This window comes from Telopea speciosissima, chromosome 1 (assembly GCF_018873765.1).
Source record: "Telopea speciosissima isolate NSW1024214 ecotype Mountain lineage chromosome 1, Tspe_v1, whole genome shotgun sequence".
NCBI classification, from domain to species: Eukaryota; Viridiplantae; Streptophyta; class Magnoliopsida; order Proteales; family Proteaceae; genus Telopea; species Telopea speciosissima.
Window position 1 is genome coordinate 62,286,323 of NC_057916.1, and position 21,198 is coordinate 62,307,520.

The window sequence follows — 21,198 nt, forward strand, 5'->3', positions numbered from 1 at the left end:
TCCCCAAAGAGAAGAGTAGAAACAACAACAATGGCGGTCAACTCCCCTTGATGCCAAAAGCTATCTTCAAATCTGATGTTAATTCTACCCCAAAAGTTAAAAAAACCAATGTCCTTGCAAAGTCTTACAGTTCTGAAAACAAAACAGGGATTCTAAGATGCTTTAAAGTAACTGCCTGAATTAGGGTTTCAAAATTTTTGTCCTTTATCTTTTGTAATTTATTGGTATTAGTTTCTCTAATTGTTTGTGCTTTTTCTTGGGATGTTGTTGTGGGTGGCGGCAAAAGCGACTCGATACAATATAAATCTCAAAAAAAATTAAAGCCAAGGATCTTAATGAACACATCCATTAAAACTAACAGCGGAGATTCGAGGTTAACTAGAACACACAGATGTCATGTTCCTTTAAAGGAATGCAACACTCAAGCACGATTTTCATCGAATGCACCCCTCCAATGGTTGGATCCCAAGCTTGAAGAAAAAAAAAACTCTTTTTCTCTCTTCAACTCTTTTCTCTAATTAGTTGTATTGTGCAATTATGGTTTCAACCATAGCCTCTCTTTTATAGAAGAACTAAGTATGAAGATTACAATCTAGCATGCAAGATCATGTCAAGTGGTGTGATTCTAAAGGATAGCCTCTAAGTTATCCTTAAGGATGACACTACAAAAGGCATAACCTAAAAACCTCCGGTGGTAGAAATTTTTATTACACCCCCCCCCCCCCAACACACTACTAAGATTCATAATGGATCTTGCAAGTATGGAATAAAATCACCATCATAAACCTAATCCATTGTTCATTAATACGAGAGTGTCAAGACCAGTGACTGGACCTAAAACATTTGAAACACTTTCAAATAATATTTATTTAATATAATAATAAAATAAAATACCTTAGCAAATACTTTACAAAAACAACTATCAAGCCCCAGATTTCAATCAGTCACAGTCCGACAACTTTCTTACTTAAATGTTCTCCCTAAACGGACAATGAAACCTTATTGAGTATCACTCTCAGTACCATTTATATCGTGTACTCCGAACGACCGGTGTGTAGTCAATCCTATCAGTAAACATCAACCATTTGGCACACCACAAACACAAAACATGAATACAACAGTATGTGCCTCTCATGTATGTAAAAAAGAAACTACCTGAAATTCCTATTGCCAAACACAACTGAGGGTGAATCAATCAGGAATTTTATGGATCAATATTCAACACATATAAGTGTCCACATTTATATTTCTATGACAATCGCTATTGGGAAAATATACAATGTGGCAACCCTTGAACAAAGTGCCCACTAATGTCCATAATTGTGAATAGATAAATGATTCTTATGGGTAGTTGCACATAAAAGAAAAATTATAACAAGCACATAATATAAAATTATAATCAATTAATTTAATCTCATTGAATTAGGTTTGATGGACACACATCTAATGTCAAAATATCCAACAATTATGTTCTCGTTGTCATTCGCTAAAAAATTCAAGGTTTTCGGATGTAGAAATAGTGATCATATTTTAAATTTAGGTTTTCGATTCTTTGCTATCTTTTAGTTTCATGGTTCAACGATCATTTTCTAAGAACTTTTTCTCTTTTGGAGAATTTAATGTTGTTTCGGGAGTGAGGTTGAGGTAGTGTTTCATGTGATTTATGCATAGGGCTTGATTAACTTGAAGACCAGTTATGTGTAGCTTACTTATTGTGCCAATGTCTTGTGAATTACAAAAGACTTTTGAGAGAGTGGAGAGGGAAAAAGCCCATTCGACACAAAATTGATAGGTATTTTAAACGAGAAATCTATTACCGTATGAGTCTTCATAATCTGCTGACTAGGATGATTGATTGTATATTCATTGTATAGCTTGATTCTAGGCCTAGGATAGTTGAGAATAACTTGATCTTAGGAATCATGTTGATTGTATATTCATTGTATAGCTTGATCCTAGGACTATGTTGGGTATTTGAATTTTGTATCTCTTGTATATATGGACACCTCCATATCAATAGAAGGTAATCTATTCCATTCAAATCCTTGTCTTTAGTATTTCCATATTATACAACTTTAAAATGGGTATCAGCCTAACCACGATCTTCCCATTCCCCATTTTCAGTTTTCAATTTCCTTTTTCAAATTTCCATTTTCAATTTCCTTTTTCAATCTCCACGTATTGCTCTCTGCCAATTTCCAAAACTTCATTTCCAATATCCACTTTCAATCTTCATTTTCCTCCAACCATGGCTAACGAAAATGCCCAAACTGAAGCTGCTCCTTCCCTCAAACTGGCCATTCTCCTTCACTCTCCATACTTTCTCCATGCATCCGACCAGCCAAGCACACCTCTTGTTACCCCCCTTCTCAATGGGGACAACTTTCCGACCTGGCATCGCGCCATGTTAATGGCCCTTGAAGCAAAGAACAAGTTGCAGTTCATCGACAGATCTTTGCTCAAACCAGATTCCACTTCAACCGATCTACCCCATTGGATACGCTGCAATAGCATGGTGCGTTCTTGGATTGTCCATTCCATTATACCCACCATAGCTCACAGCATACTTTGGATCGACTCTGCCAGAGATGCCTGGCTTGACTTGCACACCCGCTTTTCACAGCAAAATGCACCACGGATATTCAAAATCCGTCGCTCTATTGCAACCTTACAACAAGGTCTTGAATCGATTTTGGCATACTACACCAAGTTGACGGGCTTGTGCGATGAACTCTCCTCATATCGCACTTTGCCTGCCGGCACTTGTGGCTCGGCCACCACCATTCAGGGGTATTATGACTCCGATATATTGATGGATTTTCTCCAAGGTCTTCACGACTCTTATACTGCTGTCAGTAGCCAGATCCTCCTAATGGATCCCTTGCCATCCATTTCCAGGGCTTATTCCCTTCTCTTGCAAGAGGAACGTCAACATTCGCTTCATTCTTCACAAACACCACCAATTGACCATGCCGCCATGGCACTAGACCATTCCAAAGTACCTGGACAGCGCCCAAAACCCTTTTATCACGGTGTTTTTTATGGCAAAGATGGCCACTCCGAGGCCCGATGCTTCAAAAAGCATGGCTTCCCGGACAACAAGAACCCGCGAAATAATTCTAAGGGCACTTTCACACCTCGCGGCAATACTGCCTCACAATTTAGTCCCACATCGCCTGTCGAGGATAGCACTCTGTGCTTATATGTGGTTGCCAACCTTCCCCTGGTAGACGCATTTTCCAGGTGCGCTGGCGCGACTCGCATTGGTATCAGAGCCAGCGCTCGTGGGGGGTGTACGGGGCTGTCTCGTGCGGAATGAGATCATTTAGTCCCACATCGCCTGTCGAGGATAGCACTCTGTGTTTATATGTGGTTGCCAACCTTCCCCTGGTAGACGCATTTTCCAGGTACGCTGGCGCGACTCGCATACATATTCAGAGTTTTCTATTACTTGCGGAACTTGATTACAAACTGAGCAGACGGGCTGCTTAAATAGAAAATCAAAACGAATACAAACAAACAAGAACCAAGGTTACTACAAACCAACCACGGTTACTTTTGGACTTTACAAACCAACCACGGTTACTTTTGGACTTTACAAACCAACCATGGTTACTTTTGGACTTTACAAACCAACCACGGTTAACTTAACCAAACTATAGTTACTTTTTGACATTGACTGTTAACCATAGTTACTTTTTGACATTGGTTACAATAGGACAAATAAAAGACAACACTGAAAAGATGATAATGACTACATTACAATGACATGCACTAATCTGTGTCAAAGTCGGTGTCACTGGTGTAAGGGATGAACATGTCCAGTGCGTGGTCCACTTCGAACTCCAGGTGTTCGCTCATGATGCGCTGGATGATTGGGTGCTATAGCTCGCTGTTGATGTCCAAGCTGTACGAGTGCTGCAGAGTAGGCAAGCTGATAGGGTGGCCGGGTCGACATGGTTGTAGGAGCACATGGTGGTCATGAAGGTGTACCATCGTTCTTTGTGAGCTTCTGAATCATCACGATGAACAAAGAGATCTTCGGTACTGGTGCCATGGAGGAAGAAGGTCGGATCATAGGCAATGAGATTGTGATCTAGGATGGGGGGTGAGACCAGGTGATGGTGGATGAAATCAGGTGGTCGATGGAAAATATAGGTGACGAAGGGGTCGTCATCAAGAGCAGAGAGGGACTGAAGCCATTAAGGTATGGGAGCAAAGAGTCAGAGAAAATGGGCTAAACACTGGGGTCTTTGGAGACAAAAGTAAACAGTGCCAGTAGGATTAGAGAAGATGGTGGAGACTATACTGAGATAGTGATAGAGGGTATGACGGTTGAAGGTGAGAGCAACTGTGTGAACAGTAAGAAGGTGCCAGAAGAAAACGACACATTCTTTATCAAAGAGGGTCGGGTTGATGGTGAAAGGAGTAAGGAAAGGAAAATCTGGATGACAGACTACCCAATCATACTGAAGGCCATTATGATGGACCATGGAGATAAGGACGGACTGATAGGTAGAGATACTATTGGTCCTGAGGGTACGAAGGGAAATATTACTGAAGAGGGATGCTGGGAGAGCCGATAAGAGGTCAAGGAGTGGATCAGGTGGATCAGGTTGTGGTGGAGTTGAGGATGATGAGGAGGAAGCTCCAGGAGTAAGGGGTATACAAAGGGCAGGGATGGAAGAAGATAATGGTAAATTCTTCGTGGTCCTAGAGAGGAAATCTGCCAGGACATTATCTTTGCCTTTGATGTGACGAACCTTGAAAGACCACTGTGAGAACCACTGCGCCCATCGTAGCAGCTGAGATTCAGGGAGCTGCTTCTGCTTGAATTGTAACATCTTTGGGAAAGCTGTCATATCCATTTCGATCTGGAATGTATGGCCAATAAGAAAGAACTGAAATTTTTCAATTCCACGACAGACTGCAAGAATCTCTTTGAATGTGGAGTGGTAGTGTTGTTCAGATGATTTGAACATGCCACTACGGTATCCATATATATGTCGTATCTTGTCTGGGGATTCTTCAAGTAGAACCGCACCCCATTGGGTATCACTGGCATCAGACTGTAGAATACAAAGTCCTGTAGATGGGATCTGTAGAGTTGGCAAGGACTGGGCCAGGGCTTTCAGATCTTTGACCGCCTGGGTATGAACAGAGGACCAGGGAGGTGCATCCTTTCTGAGGAGTCGGTGAAGATGATTTGTGAATCGGACCTGGTGTGGTAAGAACTCGGTCATGTAATTGATGATGCCGAGGAACTGCTGTAACTCTTGCCGAGTGAAGGGGGCATCGGAGAATTCGAGGAGGGAGCGACCAATATGTGGCTGGAGCTGGAATTATCCTTTGGATATAGTAACACCGAGAAAGTCAATAGTGTCGACTGCAACTTCCATCTTTGTGGGTGAGAGCATTATTCCATGGGCTATGGTGATGTCCAAGAATTGTTGGAGTAGAAGAGCATGATCTTCCTCTGTATTGGAAAAGAGGAGTATGTCGTCTATATAGATCAAAGCATGTTCTTGTATGGGAGCATAGACCTATAGCATAGCTTGTTGAAATAGGGAAGGAGTCACCTTGAGACCAAAGGGGAGAACTGTCCACTGGAAGTGTCCACCGGGAATGCAGAATCTAGTTTTAGACCTGTCATCTGGATGAATTCCGAGCTGCCAAAATCCTGCTTTGAGATCAAACTTGCTGAATATCTTCGCCTTGGAAAGTTGGAGTAGAAGGGCAGGCCTTGTAGGTAATGGGAATTTGTCATCAGCCAGAAATGCATTGAGGGGCTGATAGTTAATTACAAGTCTGAGTTTGCCACGCTTCTGTTCAGCTCTTTTGTTCACATAGAAGGCTTCACAAGCCCAAGAGGAAGATGTCTTCTCTATGAGGCCTTGAGCTTCCAGAAGGGCAACCTCTTGGCATGCACTAGTAAGGTGTTCAGGCTTCATACCAGAGTGACTGGCTTTGGTAGGATTTGCATCTTCATTCTTTTTGAAAGGGAGACGGATGAAGAACTTTGGGTTCTGCCAGAGGGGATGATCACATTTGGTGAGAAAGTCTGAATGATTTTCAGCACTGCAACGGAGGAGCAATTGTTCTTTAATATCTGCAATAGGAGTGATTAGTAGCAAATTAGGAATAGTTGTCCAAGGGATGAATTTCTTTTTGTAGCTGAGACCATGTATACTCCATCGGAGGTGGGGTAGCTGATAAAGGATGTCAAAACCAGTAAGGGCATCACGACCTGGAAGTGAAGATCCTAGAACTGTATGACACAAGGTAAGAGAGGGGAATATTTGAAAACGGATAGGGTGTTTGGAGATGAGGTTGACCGAAAAGGTTTGACCATCGACTACAGTGAAGAACTGCTTGTGTGGTTTCCAACAGTCAGAAGGAAGGACATGGGGAGCCAATATGGTTGTGGAACAACCTGTGTCAAAGTAGCCAATGACTTTGATAGGGCGGTCCCATGTGGTAGGAGAGATGGAGAGACTAGCTTGAGGAAGTGGGGTCTTGGTGATAGCAAAAGCTGGTGACTTAGGAGGGTTAGGAGAGGACAAAGGAGAGGCCATCGGGTAGATGGGGTCAAATCCATCGGACTCGGATTCGGGTGAGGAGGTATCCAAGTCTTCGTCTTCCCAATTTTCAAGGACAAACAGTAAATCGGGGGAGAAATCATCATCGACAGAGTAAAGGGATTCAACATCTGCATCTGGATCATCAGTGATGGAAAAGGGGGTGAGCATATGCATCAATTTAGCTTGCTTGGCCTTGTCAGGGCAATTGTGAGCAAAATGGCCAATTTTTCCACATGCATAGCATCTGGTAGAGGTCTTCTGCCGAAATTTCTTTCGTTTGAAGAATTTATAGGGCTGCTGCTAAGACCTTTGTTGATGCTTACGTTTGAACCGATGAAATCTGTGATTCCCATTTTTCTTGTGATTCTTCTCTGGATGGGTACTGATCTTGGAGAAGTGGGACTTCTTCTTAGAGGGACAAGAACAGTCTTTGTCTTTGCACTTGATCTTAAGATGGGATGTGTCACAAGCATCTGTGAGCTTATGAGTGGTCTTTTCCCATTGCTTGAAGAATAGCTGCTGATCACATAACTTCTGCAGAGCACTAAGGATCTCTTGGTAGAGACGACCGATAGGAGCTTGATCAATTTGGAGGCCAAAATGTTGCAAAGACTTTACGGCCTCTTTCCCCAAAGGTTCTGGGAAAGAATTGAGGAACACTTGTTTCATATTTGGGTCATCCAATCCTCCAAGGATGTAAAAACGGTCCAACATGCGGGTATAGTGCTTAGCAAGATCATCCTTCTGAAAGGAGCAACACTTCATCTGGAAGTACTCCTCTCGGGCCTTGATTCTGTTGTTCTCAATGGGTCCAATCATCTCATTGTACAATTGTGCGATGAAGACATCAATAGGAATCTGAGTCCACTGGAGTTGCCGATAACCACCAAGGGCCATGAACCATTCTCTAAGGGTTCCATGGGTACGGGCCAAGAACTTGGTAATGACAGTGTCGTCTGTGGCTCCAGCAACTAACATTTCTGCAGTAAGCCAGGCATGAAACTCTGAAATCCGCTCAGGCCATTTATGAAATGGTAGACCATCAAAGGTGAATAGCTGTTTAGGGTCCTGGTTGGCAAAAGGACTAGGATTAGGTGCCTGAGGGGGAATATGAGGAGGAACAGGGGCGGCTCTGGGTTGTCGCTGCTGCTGTGGTGCAGTATCAACCTCACTGTCGCTGCTATGGATAATAGGTTCAGTTGGAGCCTGGGAGGTATCTGGGGGATTGGTTTGGTAGGCAGGTAAAGGACTCTAAGAACTGAAAGAGTCGGAGTCCGAGAAGGAGGTAACAGAGGCAACTTTGGACATAGATAAAACAGGTATGGATCTAGGTTGAGTCAGGGTCAGCTGAGTGAGGAAAGTACTAAGGGTATTAGTATTTTTCGAGAAAAGGATAATAGGACAAGCTGAATCAGGGGTATCTGGTTTTGATCTGGGAGGAACCCAAGGAACAAAACTAGAGGAGCTTGTCTGCTGGTCAGGTAAAGGTTGGAAAGTAGGTTGAACCATGGGTTTTTGCAGGGAAATAGGAGTGGGTTAAAAAATAAGTTGTGAAGAGACAGGGTAAGATGTATGGGATCACTTCGGTTTTGAAGATTTGGCTTTGAGGGTAGCTAGATGTCTCTGTTGGTCCTGTAACTCCTTGAACATAGCCGTTGGGAAGCTATGTGGGGCTGACTGCTCATGGTACACAGGGGTTGAGAAGGAGTCAAGGAAGAAAGTAGGGCTTGACGGAAAAGGTTGAGTCTGAGCCATTCTGAGCTGTTCTTCCAACAGTTTCTTTTCCTTTTCTCGGCCAGAGATTAGAAAGGAGGCATATGAGGAATCTTTCACCGTCATAGCTATAGTCATTAGCTCTTGGTGGAGGGATTCAATCCGTGTTTTGAGGTAACGGATGTCAGATTCATTCTGCCGGAGAGCAAGTGTATGGTGCTCTTGATAGGAAAGAAGCTTGTTCAGATACTGGTTCTGGACTATAGCGTTTTCTGCTTGCCAGTTCAGCTGTGCTTCAACTAAGGAGTTGGTAGCCATCTGTCCCATATTGTCAAGGACATTAGGAGGAGTGACTTTCCACTTGTGGCGGCGGCGATCAGCATCTTCATAGTCAGCAGTAGGAGGGAAATTCCTGCTGATCCCTTCCGAACTAGAAGCCATAAAACAAGGGATGGGCTGCTGGATCTGTGTCTGCCACAACATCAACGGAGGAGCCATTGGAGGAGAAGGCGGAGCAGGAGGTAAATCTGGTCTGCAGTAGGGCGTGACCAGGGGAGGAAAAGGAGGTGGTGGCGGAGAACAGCAACCTAAAGAACAGGGTTTGCTATTGCCATAATCCACAATAAACTGATATCTGCCACGGTCTTCTCCAAGAGGTCCAACGTTTGGACAGCCAGCCTGATAGCGGAGCCATAGAGGGTCTGGCTGACACTTTTTCTTCTTTGGCTTTTGAGATGGAGGAGGTTGAGGATCTTCTTCAAGATCATCGACGTCGTCCAACCATACTGGGGATGCCGAAGGAATCATGGTACACATGTTAGCTGGCTTTGGATATGTGACAAGTGTGCGGCCATCTTCAAGAGGCTTATAGACAGGGTTTGTGGCCGTCAGAGGCGGAGTAGCAGCTGGGATGTTATGAGTAGACTCGTAAGCCGTGATCCATGACTCAGGAATGAGTTTGAGCAGGGCTACTCTGTCGATCTGTCGAGCGATATGAGTAATAGTAGGGATCCGATCCTCGCCGATCTGGACGAACAAGGCTACATCATTACTGAAGAATCCAGTATTAAGGTTCATGGCATGATTTTGGAGTCTGTAATAGATCTGGTAGTGGAGAGTGGCTGCAATCGCTGTCTCTTTCTGAGGCGCACCTGTCAACTGAATCAGAAACTGCCAAGCATCAGGCAGGTTCAGATCTTGCAGAGAAATATTGTAGTTAGGGTACACCATATAGAAGACAGTGCCATCGTTCAGAGTGGTCTGAACGTCTGTAATGGTTGCATGTGGGAAATTCCAGAATCTGGTGTCCAGAAGATTAAGGCGCATGGCAACCGGGAGACCCTTTCGGCCATGGAAGGTAATGGCAACCTTGACAGCACCAAGGTGGAGATGGGTGTAACCGAGCTGGGACCATTGCTTGATCAACTCAAGACTGATGTGCACAGGAAAATATTGCTCTTTGCCACTAGCAGTGACCTAATTCTGAGAGAAAGGAGGAGCCTGGACGTACTCCTTTAGACCTTGAGTCCTTTTAGGAGATATGATCGTCCTGATCTTCCTGGTAACTGAGGTAGAAGACTGGGGGAAAACATCATAAGGGTTTATGATGGGAAAGTTGGTTGGGTGAATTTGTTGTTCAGCCGGGGTATAATTTAGTTCATATAAGTAGTCTACCTTAGAGGCATGAGATGTTTTAAGGGTCACGGGAGTAGTAGTGGGAGGTTGTAAACTCATGATAGAAGGAGAGATGTCTTCCGTCCTTCAGAGATGCACCAGACCTTTTATCTGTCATGAGATGGGAACAATAAATATAGTGGATGATGAACAGTGTCTTTCTCTGACCAGACCGGAGGTAACCCGAGTGTGCCGGGATTTAGAGTGGTCTCTACCTGTAGACCCACACCTTACTCAAGGGACGTTACCAACCTGGCCGGAGAAGAAGACAATAGTACACCACACACACCTATTTCTGATGCAGAGGATCCGTCGAAGATGGCAACTGCAGAGCATACCTAGGCTGCAAAATATAAAACATCATCATCTCAGACAAAAGGCCAGGGAGCAGAGCTCCGTCGAACAGAAGGCAGGAAGGTTTTACTCACAAGGCTCTGATACCATATTCAGAGTTTTCTATTACTTGCGGAACTTGATTACAAACTGAGCAGACGGGCTGCTTAAATAGAAAATCAAAACGAATACAAACAAATAAGAACCAAGGTTACTACAGACCAACCACGGTTACTTTTGGACTTTACAAACCAACCACGGCTACTTTTGGACTTTACCAACCAACCATGGTTACTTTTGGACTTTACAACCAACCACGGTTAACTTAACCAAACTGCTTCATACCAGAGTGACTGGCTTTGGTAGGATATGCATCTTCATTCTTTTTGAAAGGGAGACGGATGAAGAACTTTGGGTTCTGCCAGAGGGGATGATCACATTTGGTGAGAAAGTCTGCATGATTTTCAGCACTGCAACGGAGGAGCAATTGTTCTTTAATATCTGCAATAGGAGTGATTAGTAGCAAATTAGGAATAGTTGTCCAAGGGATGGATTGCTTTTTGTAGCTGAGACCATGTATACTCCATCGGAGGTGGGGTAACTGACAAAGGATGTCAAAACCAATAAGGGCATCACGACCTGGACACCTTACCAGTGCACGCCAAGAGGTTGCCCTCCTAGAAGCTCAAGGCCTCATAGAGAAGACATCTTCCCTTTGGGCTTGTGAAGCCTTCTATGTGAACAAAAGAGCTGAACAGAAGCGTGGCAAACTCAGACTTGTAATTAACTATCAGCCCCTCAATGCATTTCTGGCTGATGACAAATTCCCATTACCTACAAGGCCTGCCCTTCTACTCCAACTTTCCAAGGCGAAGATATTCAGCAAGTTTGATCTCAAAGCAGGATTTTGGCAGCTTGGAATTCATCCAGATGACAGGTCCAAAACCGGATTCTGCATTCCCGATGGACACTTCCAGTGGACAGTTCTCCCCTTTGGTCTCAAGGTGGCTCCTTCCCTGTTTGAACAAGCTATGCTATAGGTCTATACTCCCATACAAGAACATGCTTTGATCTATATAGACGACATACTCCTCTTTTCCAATACAGAGGAAGATCATGCTCTTCTACTCCAGCAGTTCTTGGACATCACCATAGCCCATGGAATAATGCTCTCACCCACAAAGATGGAAGTTGCAGTCGATACTATTAACTTTCTCGGTGTTACTATATCCAAAGGACAATTCCAGCTCCAGCCACACATTGGTCGCTCCCTCCTCGAATTCCCAGATGGCCCCTTCACTCGGCAAGAGTTGTAGCAATTCCTCGGCATCATCAATTACATGACCGAGTTCTTACCACACCAGGTCCGATTCACAAATCATCTTCACCGACTCCTCAGAAAGGATGCACCTCCCTGGTCCTCTGTTCATACCCAGGCGGTCAAAGATCTGAAAGCCCTGGCCCAGTCCTTGCCAACTCTACAGATCCCATCTACAGGACTTTGTATTCTACAGTCTGATGCCAATGATACCCAATGGGGTGCGGTTCCACTTGAAGAATCCCCAGACAAGATACAACGTATATGCGGATACCGTAGTGGCATTCAAATCATCCGAACAACACTACCACTCCACATTCAAAGAGATTCTTGCAGTCCGTCATGGAATTGAAAATTTTTCAGTTCTTTCTTATTGGCCATACATTCCAGATCGAAATGGATATGACAGCTTTCCCAAAGATGTTACAATTCAAGCAGAAGCAGCTCCCTGAATCTCAGCTGCTACGATGGGCGCAGTGGTTCTCACAGTGGTCTTTCAAGGTTCGTCACATCAAAGGCAAAGATAATGTCCTGGCAGATTTCCTCTCTAGGACCACGAAGAATTTACCATTATCTTCTTCCATCCCTGCCCTTTGTATGCCCCTTACTCCTGGAGCTTCCTCCTCATCATCCTCAGCTCCACCACAACCTGATTCACCTGATCTACTCTTTGACCTCTTACCGGCTCTCCCAGCATCCCTCTTCAGTAATATTTTCCTTCGTACCCTCAGGACCAATAGTATCTCTACCTATCAGTCCGTCCTTATCTCCATGGTCCATCATAATGGCCTTCAGTATGATTGGGTAGTCTATCATCCAGATTTCCCTTTCCTTACTCCTTTCACCATCAACCCGGCCCTCTTTGATAAAGAATGTGTCGTTTTCTTCTGGCACCTTCTTGCTGTTCACACAGTTGCTCTCACCTTCAACCGTCATACTCTCTATCACTATCTTAGTAAAGTCTCCACCATCTTCTCTAATCCTACTGGCACTGTTTACTTTCGTCTCCAAAGATCCCAGTGTTTAGCCCGTTTTCTCCGACTCTTTGCTCCCATACCTCAATGGCTTCAGTCCCTCTCTGCTCTTGATGACGACCCCTTCGTCACCTATATTTTTCATCAACCACCTGATTTCATCCACCATCACCTGGTCTCACCCCCCATCCTAGATCACAATCTCATTGCCTATGATCCGACCTTCTTCCTCCATGGCACCAGTACCGAAGATCTCTTTGTTCATCGTGATGATTCAGAAGCTCACAAAGAACGATGGTACACCTTCATGACCACCATGTGCTCCTATAACCATGTCGACCCGGTCACCCTACCGGCTTGCCTACTCCGCAGCACTCGTACAGCTTGGGACGTCAACAGCGAGCTACAGCACCTAGTCATCCAACGCATCATGAGCGAACACCTGGAGTTCGAAGTGGACCACGCACTAGACATGTTCATCCCTTACACCAGTGACACCGACTTCGACACAGATTAGTGCATGTCATTGTAATGTAGGCATTATCATCTTTTCAGTGTTGTCTTTTATTTGTCCTATTGTAACCAATGTCAAAAAGTAACTGTGGTTAACAGTCAATGTCAAAAAGTAACTATAGTTTGGTTAAGTTAACCGTGGTTGGTTTGTAAAGTCCAAAAGTAACCATGGTTGGTTTGTAAAGTCCAAAAGTAACCGTGGTTGGTTTGTAAAGTCCAAAAGTAACCGTGGTTGGTCTGTAGTAACCTTGGTTCTTATTTGTTTGTATTCGTTTTGATTTTCTATTTAAGCAGCCCGTCTGCTCAGTTTGTAATCAAGTTCCACAAGTAATAGAAAACTCTGAATGTGGTATCAGAGCCAGCGCTCGTGGGGGGTGTACGGGACTGTCTCGTGCTAAACGAGATCATTTAGTCCCACATCGCCTGTCGAGGATAGCACTCTGTGCTTATATGTGGTTGCCAACCTTCCCCTGGTAGACGCGTTTTCCAGGTACGCTGGCGCGACTCGCATTGGTATCAGAGCCAGCGCTCGTGGGGGGTGTACGGGGCTGTCTCATGCGGAACGCGATCATTTAGTCCCACATCGCCTGTCGAGGATAGCACTCTGTGCTTATATGTGGTTGCCAACCTTCCCCTGGTAGACGCGTTTTCCAGGTGCACTGGCGCGACTCGCACAACAAGACCACCTGCTTCAATCTCAGGGCCCACGCTGTCTGCTGACCAGATTCAACAACTTCTAGCATTGCTCCCTGTTGGTAATTCCCATCCCCTGGGAAATGTTGCAGGTAAGATTTCCATTAATTCTTCAATTGGAACCGCCCCATGGATCATCGATTCAGGGGTTACTGATCACATTTGTTCCAATTTGACTCTCTTTTCACAAGTTTCAGTCCCACCTAATTCATTACCTATTACTTTGCCTAACGGCACTCACACACTGGTCGTTAAAATTGGCACTATTTGTTTGTCTCCGTTGATTACCCTTGAAAATGTTCTATATGTTCCAACATTTAATTACAATCTACTTTCTATTCCTAAATTTACTTCTAATACTTCTTGTGAAGTACTAATTTCCAAACTTTCTTGCATTTTTCAGGACCCACGTTCGAAGACGATTATTGCGAGGGGTAAACGACATGGAGATCTTTACTTTCTGGACCTTCACAGTCCATCTGTCGCTACTACTAATCATAATAAATTGGACCTTTGGCACTGCCGCCTAGGTCACCCTGGTTCATCCATTTTATCTTCTTTGAAACATTTGGACTCTGATATTAATTTTCATAAGGATTATTCATGTATTGTATGCCCTATGGCAAAACAAACAAGCTTACCATTTCCAAATAGCTCTATTTCAACTACATCTATTTTTGATATGATACATCTTGACGGTTGGGGACCGTATAGAACTCCAACCTTATCCGGGGCACGTTATTTTCTAACCATTGTGGATGATTTTTCTAGAACAACTTGGGTTTATCTTATGCAGCACAAATCTAAAGTTCCTTTGTTGATCCAATCTTTTTTTCAATAGTTGCAACACAATTTGGCATCCAAATTAATATCTTTCGGTCCGATCAAGGGACAGAATTTTTAAACCACCCTACATTTCAACATCTACAAACCTTAGGGGTTCTCCACCAATACAGTTGTGTTGCCACACCACAGCAAAATAGTGTGGCGGAACGCAAGCACCGCCACCTTCTCAATGTGGCTCGTGCTTTGCGCTTCCAAGCCCATTTACCTATTAAATTTTGGGGTGACTGCATCCTAACAGCCACCTATTTAATTAACCATTTACCCACCTCTGTTTTACAAGGAAAAAACCCTTATGAATTACTTTTTGGTAAACGGCCTTTTTTTTCCAACCTAAGGGTTTTTGGGTGCCTATGCTTCGCAAGAAACACTTCACCTGCTCATAAGTTTGATAAACGTGCCTCCCTGGGAGTTTTTATCGGTTACCCATTCGAGCAAAAGGGGTATCGTGTCTATGATCTTCAAACAGGAAAAAACATCATTTCTCGGGATGTCACATTTCATGAACATGTATTTCCTTTTGAAAAAATTTCAGATTCCACCGAGCAATCGGTGCACCCTCTTCTACCCATTGGTAATGAGGAGGATGAGGCTCTAGCTCCATTAACCAACGAGCTACCTGTCCCACCTCCCATTGCGCCTTCTAGTCCACCATCACCACCACCCACCACCGACCCTTCACCACCTCCTGCTCCACCACCACCCCCAATCGTACCACCACTTGCACCAACAAATCCTAGACCACAATGGATTAGACTCAAGCCCAAACACCTCAATGATTATCAATGCTCGTTTACACACTCGCAATTGCCGTCTTCAACAACGGTCCAAGGTACCTCTCATCCACTTCATCCTTACTTACAATACAATCATTTTTCCACAAAACATATTGCTTTCCTTTCCTCTTTGATTAGTACCACAGAACCTATTACATTTACTGAGGCAATGAAATACCCGCAGTGGCGTGAAACAATGAAGGCAGAAATTTTGGCTCTCTCTGAAAATCAGACATGGTCCCTAGTCCCATTACTGCCTGGCAAGAAACCCATTGGATCAAAATGGGTGTACAAAATCAAACGGCGTTCTGATGGTTCAATCGAACGCTATAAGGCTCGCTTAGTGGCTAAGGGTTACAATCAAGTGGAAGGTATTGATTACACCGATACCTTTGCACCTGTCGCAAAACTAGTAACAGTTCGCACCCTCATTGCTTTAGCAGCTGTGAAAAGATGGGTCCTTCACCAAATGGACGTTCATAATGCATTTCTACATGGGGATCTCAACGAAGATGTCTATATGACACCCCCCCGGGCTATCATCGAAAGGGGGAGACCCTTGTTTGCAAGCTCCAAAAATCTCTATATGGCTTGAAACAAGCGTCTCGACAATGGTTCTCCAAATTTTCAATGGCTCTACTCACATTTGGATTCTCCCAATCAAAGGCAGACTAATCCTTATTTATTTTGAACCAAGACACCAAAAGTGTCTACATTGTGCTCTACGTAGACGACATTATCATCACTGGCACAGATAGCACCTTGATCGACACAGTGAAAAACTTTCTCTTCAACAATTTTCACATCGAGGACCTTGGCCCATTAAAATTCTTCTTGGGCATTGAAGTTGCCAGAGCACACCAAGGGATTTACCTCTCACAGCGGAAATATGCCTTAGACATCCTTCAAGACAGTGGTTTCACTGGAACTCGGCCAGCTGACACCTCTATGGAGCTCAACTTGCGTCTCACTGATTCCCAAGGAGAGCTCCTCACTGAACCTGCTTCTTATCGCAGGCTTGTTGGACGATTAATATATCTCACAGTAACGAGACCAGATATCACTCACACTGTCAATATTCTAAGCCAATTCATGCATGCTCCTCGGCAACCCCATTTAGATGCCGCTCACAGGTTACTGCGGTTCTTGAAAGCCACCCCAGGCCAGGGAATTTTTTTCTCAGCCAATACCGAGCTCAATATTAGTGGTTACTGTGACTCGGACTGGGCAACTTGCCCCATGACCCGACGATCCATGACAGGCTACTGCATATTTCTTGGATCCGGCCCAATCTCTTGGAAGACCAAGAAACAAACCACTGTCTCACGTAGTTTGGCGGAAGCAGAATATAGGGCCATGGCTGCTGCAACCTACGAACTCACCTGGATATCTACTACATGATTTGGGCATTGTTCCTACCTCACCAATCCCATTATACTATGACAATCAGGCGGCCATTCACATCGCCTCGAATCCCGTTTTTCATGAACGTACGAAGCATATCGAGATTGATTGCCATGTTGTTCGTGACAAACTCCAATAAGGCTTTCTCCGTCCGGCAAAAATTGCAAGCTCCGCCCAAATTGCCGATCTCTTTACCAAATCACTTGGCCGGGAACAATTCAATAGTCTTGCTTCCAAGTTGGGCGTTTGTAACCTACACGCTCCAACTTGAGGGGGAGTATTACCGTATGAGTCTTCATAATCTGCTGACTAGGATGATTGATTGTATATTCATTGTATAGCTTGATTCTAGGCCTAGGATAGTTGAGAATAACTTGATCTCAGGAATCATGTTGATTGTATATTCATTGTATAGCTTGATCCTAGGACTATGTTGGGTATTTGAATTTTGTATCTCTTGTATATATGGACACCTCCATATCAATAGAAGGTAACCTATTCCATTCAAATCCTTGTCTTTAGTATTTCCATATTATACAACTTTAATAAAATCCCTCTCCAATGAACCAAACAAGCTTTGTTTTGGAAATTCTTGGGAACATTATCGGGTATTTTCACTTCAACATTCTCACCTATCAAAACCCTACAAAAACACATCCCTAAGGAATACAAATATTGAAGCAGATTCACAATCCGCAGGGAGAGAAGAGGAGACCAACAATAACTTATGCAGGAGAGAGAGAGAGAGTGCTTCTAAAATTGTAGGAAGCACTTCTCCCCTCCTTTATTTGTAACTTTTCTTCTTCAATTTTCTATTTCGATAAACAAGCCAAGAAATGGGATCCTATTAGGTGAATCTTCTTAGGTTTCCTTGTATGAATAGATCTTTATGTCTAAAGTAAAGATATTTACATTTAAAGACACCTTAAGTAGATATAACACTTGAACCTCTAAATGAAATGATTTTCTTATAGTCAAGTCCCGTCACTTTACAACAGAACATAATAGACCAATGGACATGAAATTAATTATTGTCACTACCTTAATCCATTGGAATTAGGGGTGTAAATGAATAGTTGATATCCGTTTCCGTATCCGTGTCCGTATCCGTTTAGCACTATCCGAATCCGTCCGAAAGCTAAACGAATGCGGATACGGATAGGCTATAGCTATCCGAAAAGCTATATTTACATGTAAACGGATAAAATATCCGATCCGTATCCATTTAGCACTATCCGAATCCGTCCGATAACTAATCGGATGCGGATGCGGATATAGCACTATCCGATCCGAATCCGATCCGTTTACAGCCCTAATTGGAATGCCGTACACAAAGAATCTGAATAATTGTTTGGACATAAAAATATTTTTTTAAATCCTAATTATTAATAAATAATATTGCTTTTGTAAACTATTCACAAATCATACCAACAGGTCTATGATTTCATGTACAATTAGTAACAGATAAAACAATGAATCCAGTGCATTGAATATAGTGAAGTCCTTGGACTGGGCCTGCACTGAGTTAAGGGGACCTAGGGTTGGGCTAGGGGTATTATAAAGCCCAGCCTAGTTAGGCGAGGTGCCGCACACTTGTGTTTGGAATTACCATTCTTGATAACATATAGTGTGAACCATGTGAACACAATGCCCAACTTCATCTGTAGTTGTAAACAATTTAATATATGTTATCCTAAGGATAGAGATGTAAATGGCTTGAATACAATTTGGATACGAATCGAATGTGATAAGATTCGGATATTTCATGATCGAATACAAATATCCCTAAACGGATACGAATGTGAACCGAATTCAGATTTTTGACAGTTCATTTACATCCCTAACTTGTGTAATCGAGACCTTCCTCACCCAACAAATACGATTCACTCTCAATCCATGTCTCTTAGTTGTCAGTCTCATGATTCTCATTACCTCAGTCAGTCCTTAGAACTTATACGTTGAATCTTCAAAAACCCTCAAGATCATTAGTTATTTAATTTTTTTATTATTGTTGGATATCTATTTGGATCGGATAAATTTTTTTCGGATTATTTAAATCTTTTTCGGATATCTCTAAACGGATACAGATGCTAACCGAATTCGGATTTATGAATATTCATTTGCATCCCTACCTAAGGACAATCAACGGCTAAATAATATCATGTAAACTAGTAACATTAAATGTTCACCACAAAAGCCAAAACTAATAATATTAAATAATTAAAGGGTTTTTTCCAAATGTCCCCCTCAAATTGTCCATAAGTTCAAATGCACTCCTAAACTTTCATTATTTCCAAATGCACCCATACTTTCCAAACTTTGTAACACTCTAGTCCAGTATATTAGTCTGGGATGTTAGAAGTTAGTTTCAGGGAATCTAATGACCAAAATGCTCCTATGATAAACCTCTCTATTCCTCCTTCCTTCTTCTTCTAGCCTTTTCTCCAATAATACGCAAGCTAGGATGAAACTCTAACTATCTCTTCTCTCTTAGCGACCACCATGCTCGTCATGACTACCATTCTAGCCGCTGAAACCATGTACTAAGAGAGGAGCTGTGACTATAGTATCTATGTGCTACCATACATGTAGTAACAAATAGATTTGACCCAAGAGAATCCCCCGGATAGACCCATGAAATGTTGGATTCCAATCCCATGAATATCTACCACATTTCTTAGTATTGTGGTTATAGATGGACTTTCCTATCAGAAGTTTGAGAGTAAATGAGAAAATTCAGAATCTAAGCACGAAATCGAGTAAATATTTTCTTAAATTAAATCAAATCAAAGAATCAGAATAACCTGAAACTTGGATTGAGTACCACACTAGACAGGATCGGCTAAACCACAAAATCTGAATCAGTTTCAACGGCCAGATTTAAAATAATAAAACAAAAAAGACCGCAGATCTGAGTTACTGAGTAGACATAAATTGGGTGATTTAAGATATTAGCAGATCTGTACATCAGATTCCCTCAAAAACTAGATCGAGTTCCTCTCTTAGGAGGTCTTCATAATCTCCAAAGCTCACCCAAATATTAGCAACTAGATCAGACAATGAAAATTAAACAAATCATAGATTAAAATCTAGGGTCAGGAGCGTTAATCGATGAGTGACCGAATCAGTACCTGGATCGAGCAAAACAGAGTATGATAATAGAATAACATTAACCCAGTTTCCCACCCACAAGATCAGATTCTCAAGCCCAGATCTCGAATCCCTCTTAGCACCTCTCTAATAGTAATATGTGTTAGAAATGGCAACTTGGTCACTCTACCCTATCAAGGGTAGAATGGTTTAACCATGAACAAAAAAAAGCAGATGTTTGAACATAACGTCCCAGACTAACGGATTGGATTAAAGTGTTACAAAGTTTGGAAAATAAGGATGCATTTTAACTTATGGGCAATTGAAGGGGGGGGGCATTTGCTAAAAATTCATAATTAAATTAGGGAGTGTCTGAATGAATGAACCATAGTGGTGCAGCTCCTCCATCTCCATCACAATTTATTAAAAGAAATGCACACCTAATCGCACCACCATCCTCACAACAGTGGGAGCGTCCCTAAAGTATAACCAGTAGCAAACAATGATGAGAATTTCACCACCCATTGTGCTGTCACATACACTTTCATTGGCTGGCGCGTGCGACATGGCCCGTGCATCCCTGCAGAAAACGGCTTCCCAAATAAATATTGGAGCCCATCCTTCAAGGATGACACAAAGAAATAAAGCTGAGAAAATCATATTCACCCAAAAAACAAGAAAAAGAAGAAATAAAGAAAGATAGTGAAATCACAAGATAATGGCATCTTCTCAAGGTTGAAAGTAGACACATAATAATAATTATTTAATGCCACGATATTTTTTGGGGTGGTAATATTTAATGCTCCAATCTACAAATTGGAGGAACAACTAACATTTTAGATAGGGATGCCATGACCCATCTTCAGACTTCAATGGTTTTGAGTGATTTCTTTTTAGGAATTTTTTTTTTTTTTTTTTTTTTTGTGGGTTATCTATCCCATCTTAAGAGTAGCTATTCCACCCAAAAACAAAAAAGTGACTCTCCATTGGTTGTCGGTGTAGTGAAGTGAAGAATCATACTTCTCTATAACTTATTTTGCCACTACTTGGTGGTTGAACTATGTTTATACAAGTATCATCACAAAGGTAGTGGTGTTTAGTTAATTTCTTGTCAAGTAGTACTACTGTACCACAGTGCCACCCACAGGCTTGGGCCCTCTTTCTGTCTAATATGATGTCTTATTGCAAGCCCACCTAAAATGGCCTTGAACCCTTCATGAATCCCATTAATTCTTCCATTATTTCTTGTATAGAAAGTCCAAATGTAATAAGACCAATATCTACTA

General features: G+C 42.7%; 2 protein-coding genes across 2 annotated transcripts; both read left to right on the forward strand.

Moving 5' to 3' along the window:
• Window positions 1-2,248: 2,248 nt before the first annotated feature.
• LOC122652600 lies at window positions 2,249-3,319 on the forward strand. Its single transcript, XM_043846387.1, has one exon. The coding sequence runs from the start codon at window positions 2,249-2,251 to the stop codon at window positions 3,317-3,319; it is 1,071 nt and encodes a 356-aa protein (XP_043702322.1).
• A 12,108-nt stretch (window positions 3,320-15,427) lies between these two features.
• LOC122652619 (uncharacterized mitochondrial protein AtMg00810-like) lies at window positions 15,428-16,819 on the forward strand. Its single transcript, XM_043846409.1, has 3 exons — window positions 15,428-15,474; window positions 15,557-15,789; window positions 16,173-16,819. The coding sequence occupies exons 1-3, from the start codon at window positions 15,428-15,430 to the stop codon at window positions 16,817-16,819; spliced, it is 927 nt and encodes a 308-aa protein (XP_043702344.1).
• Window positions 16,820-21,198: the final 4,379 nt, after the last annotated feature.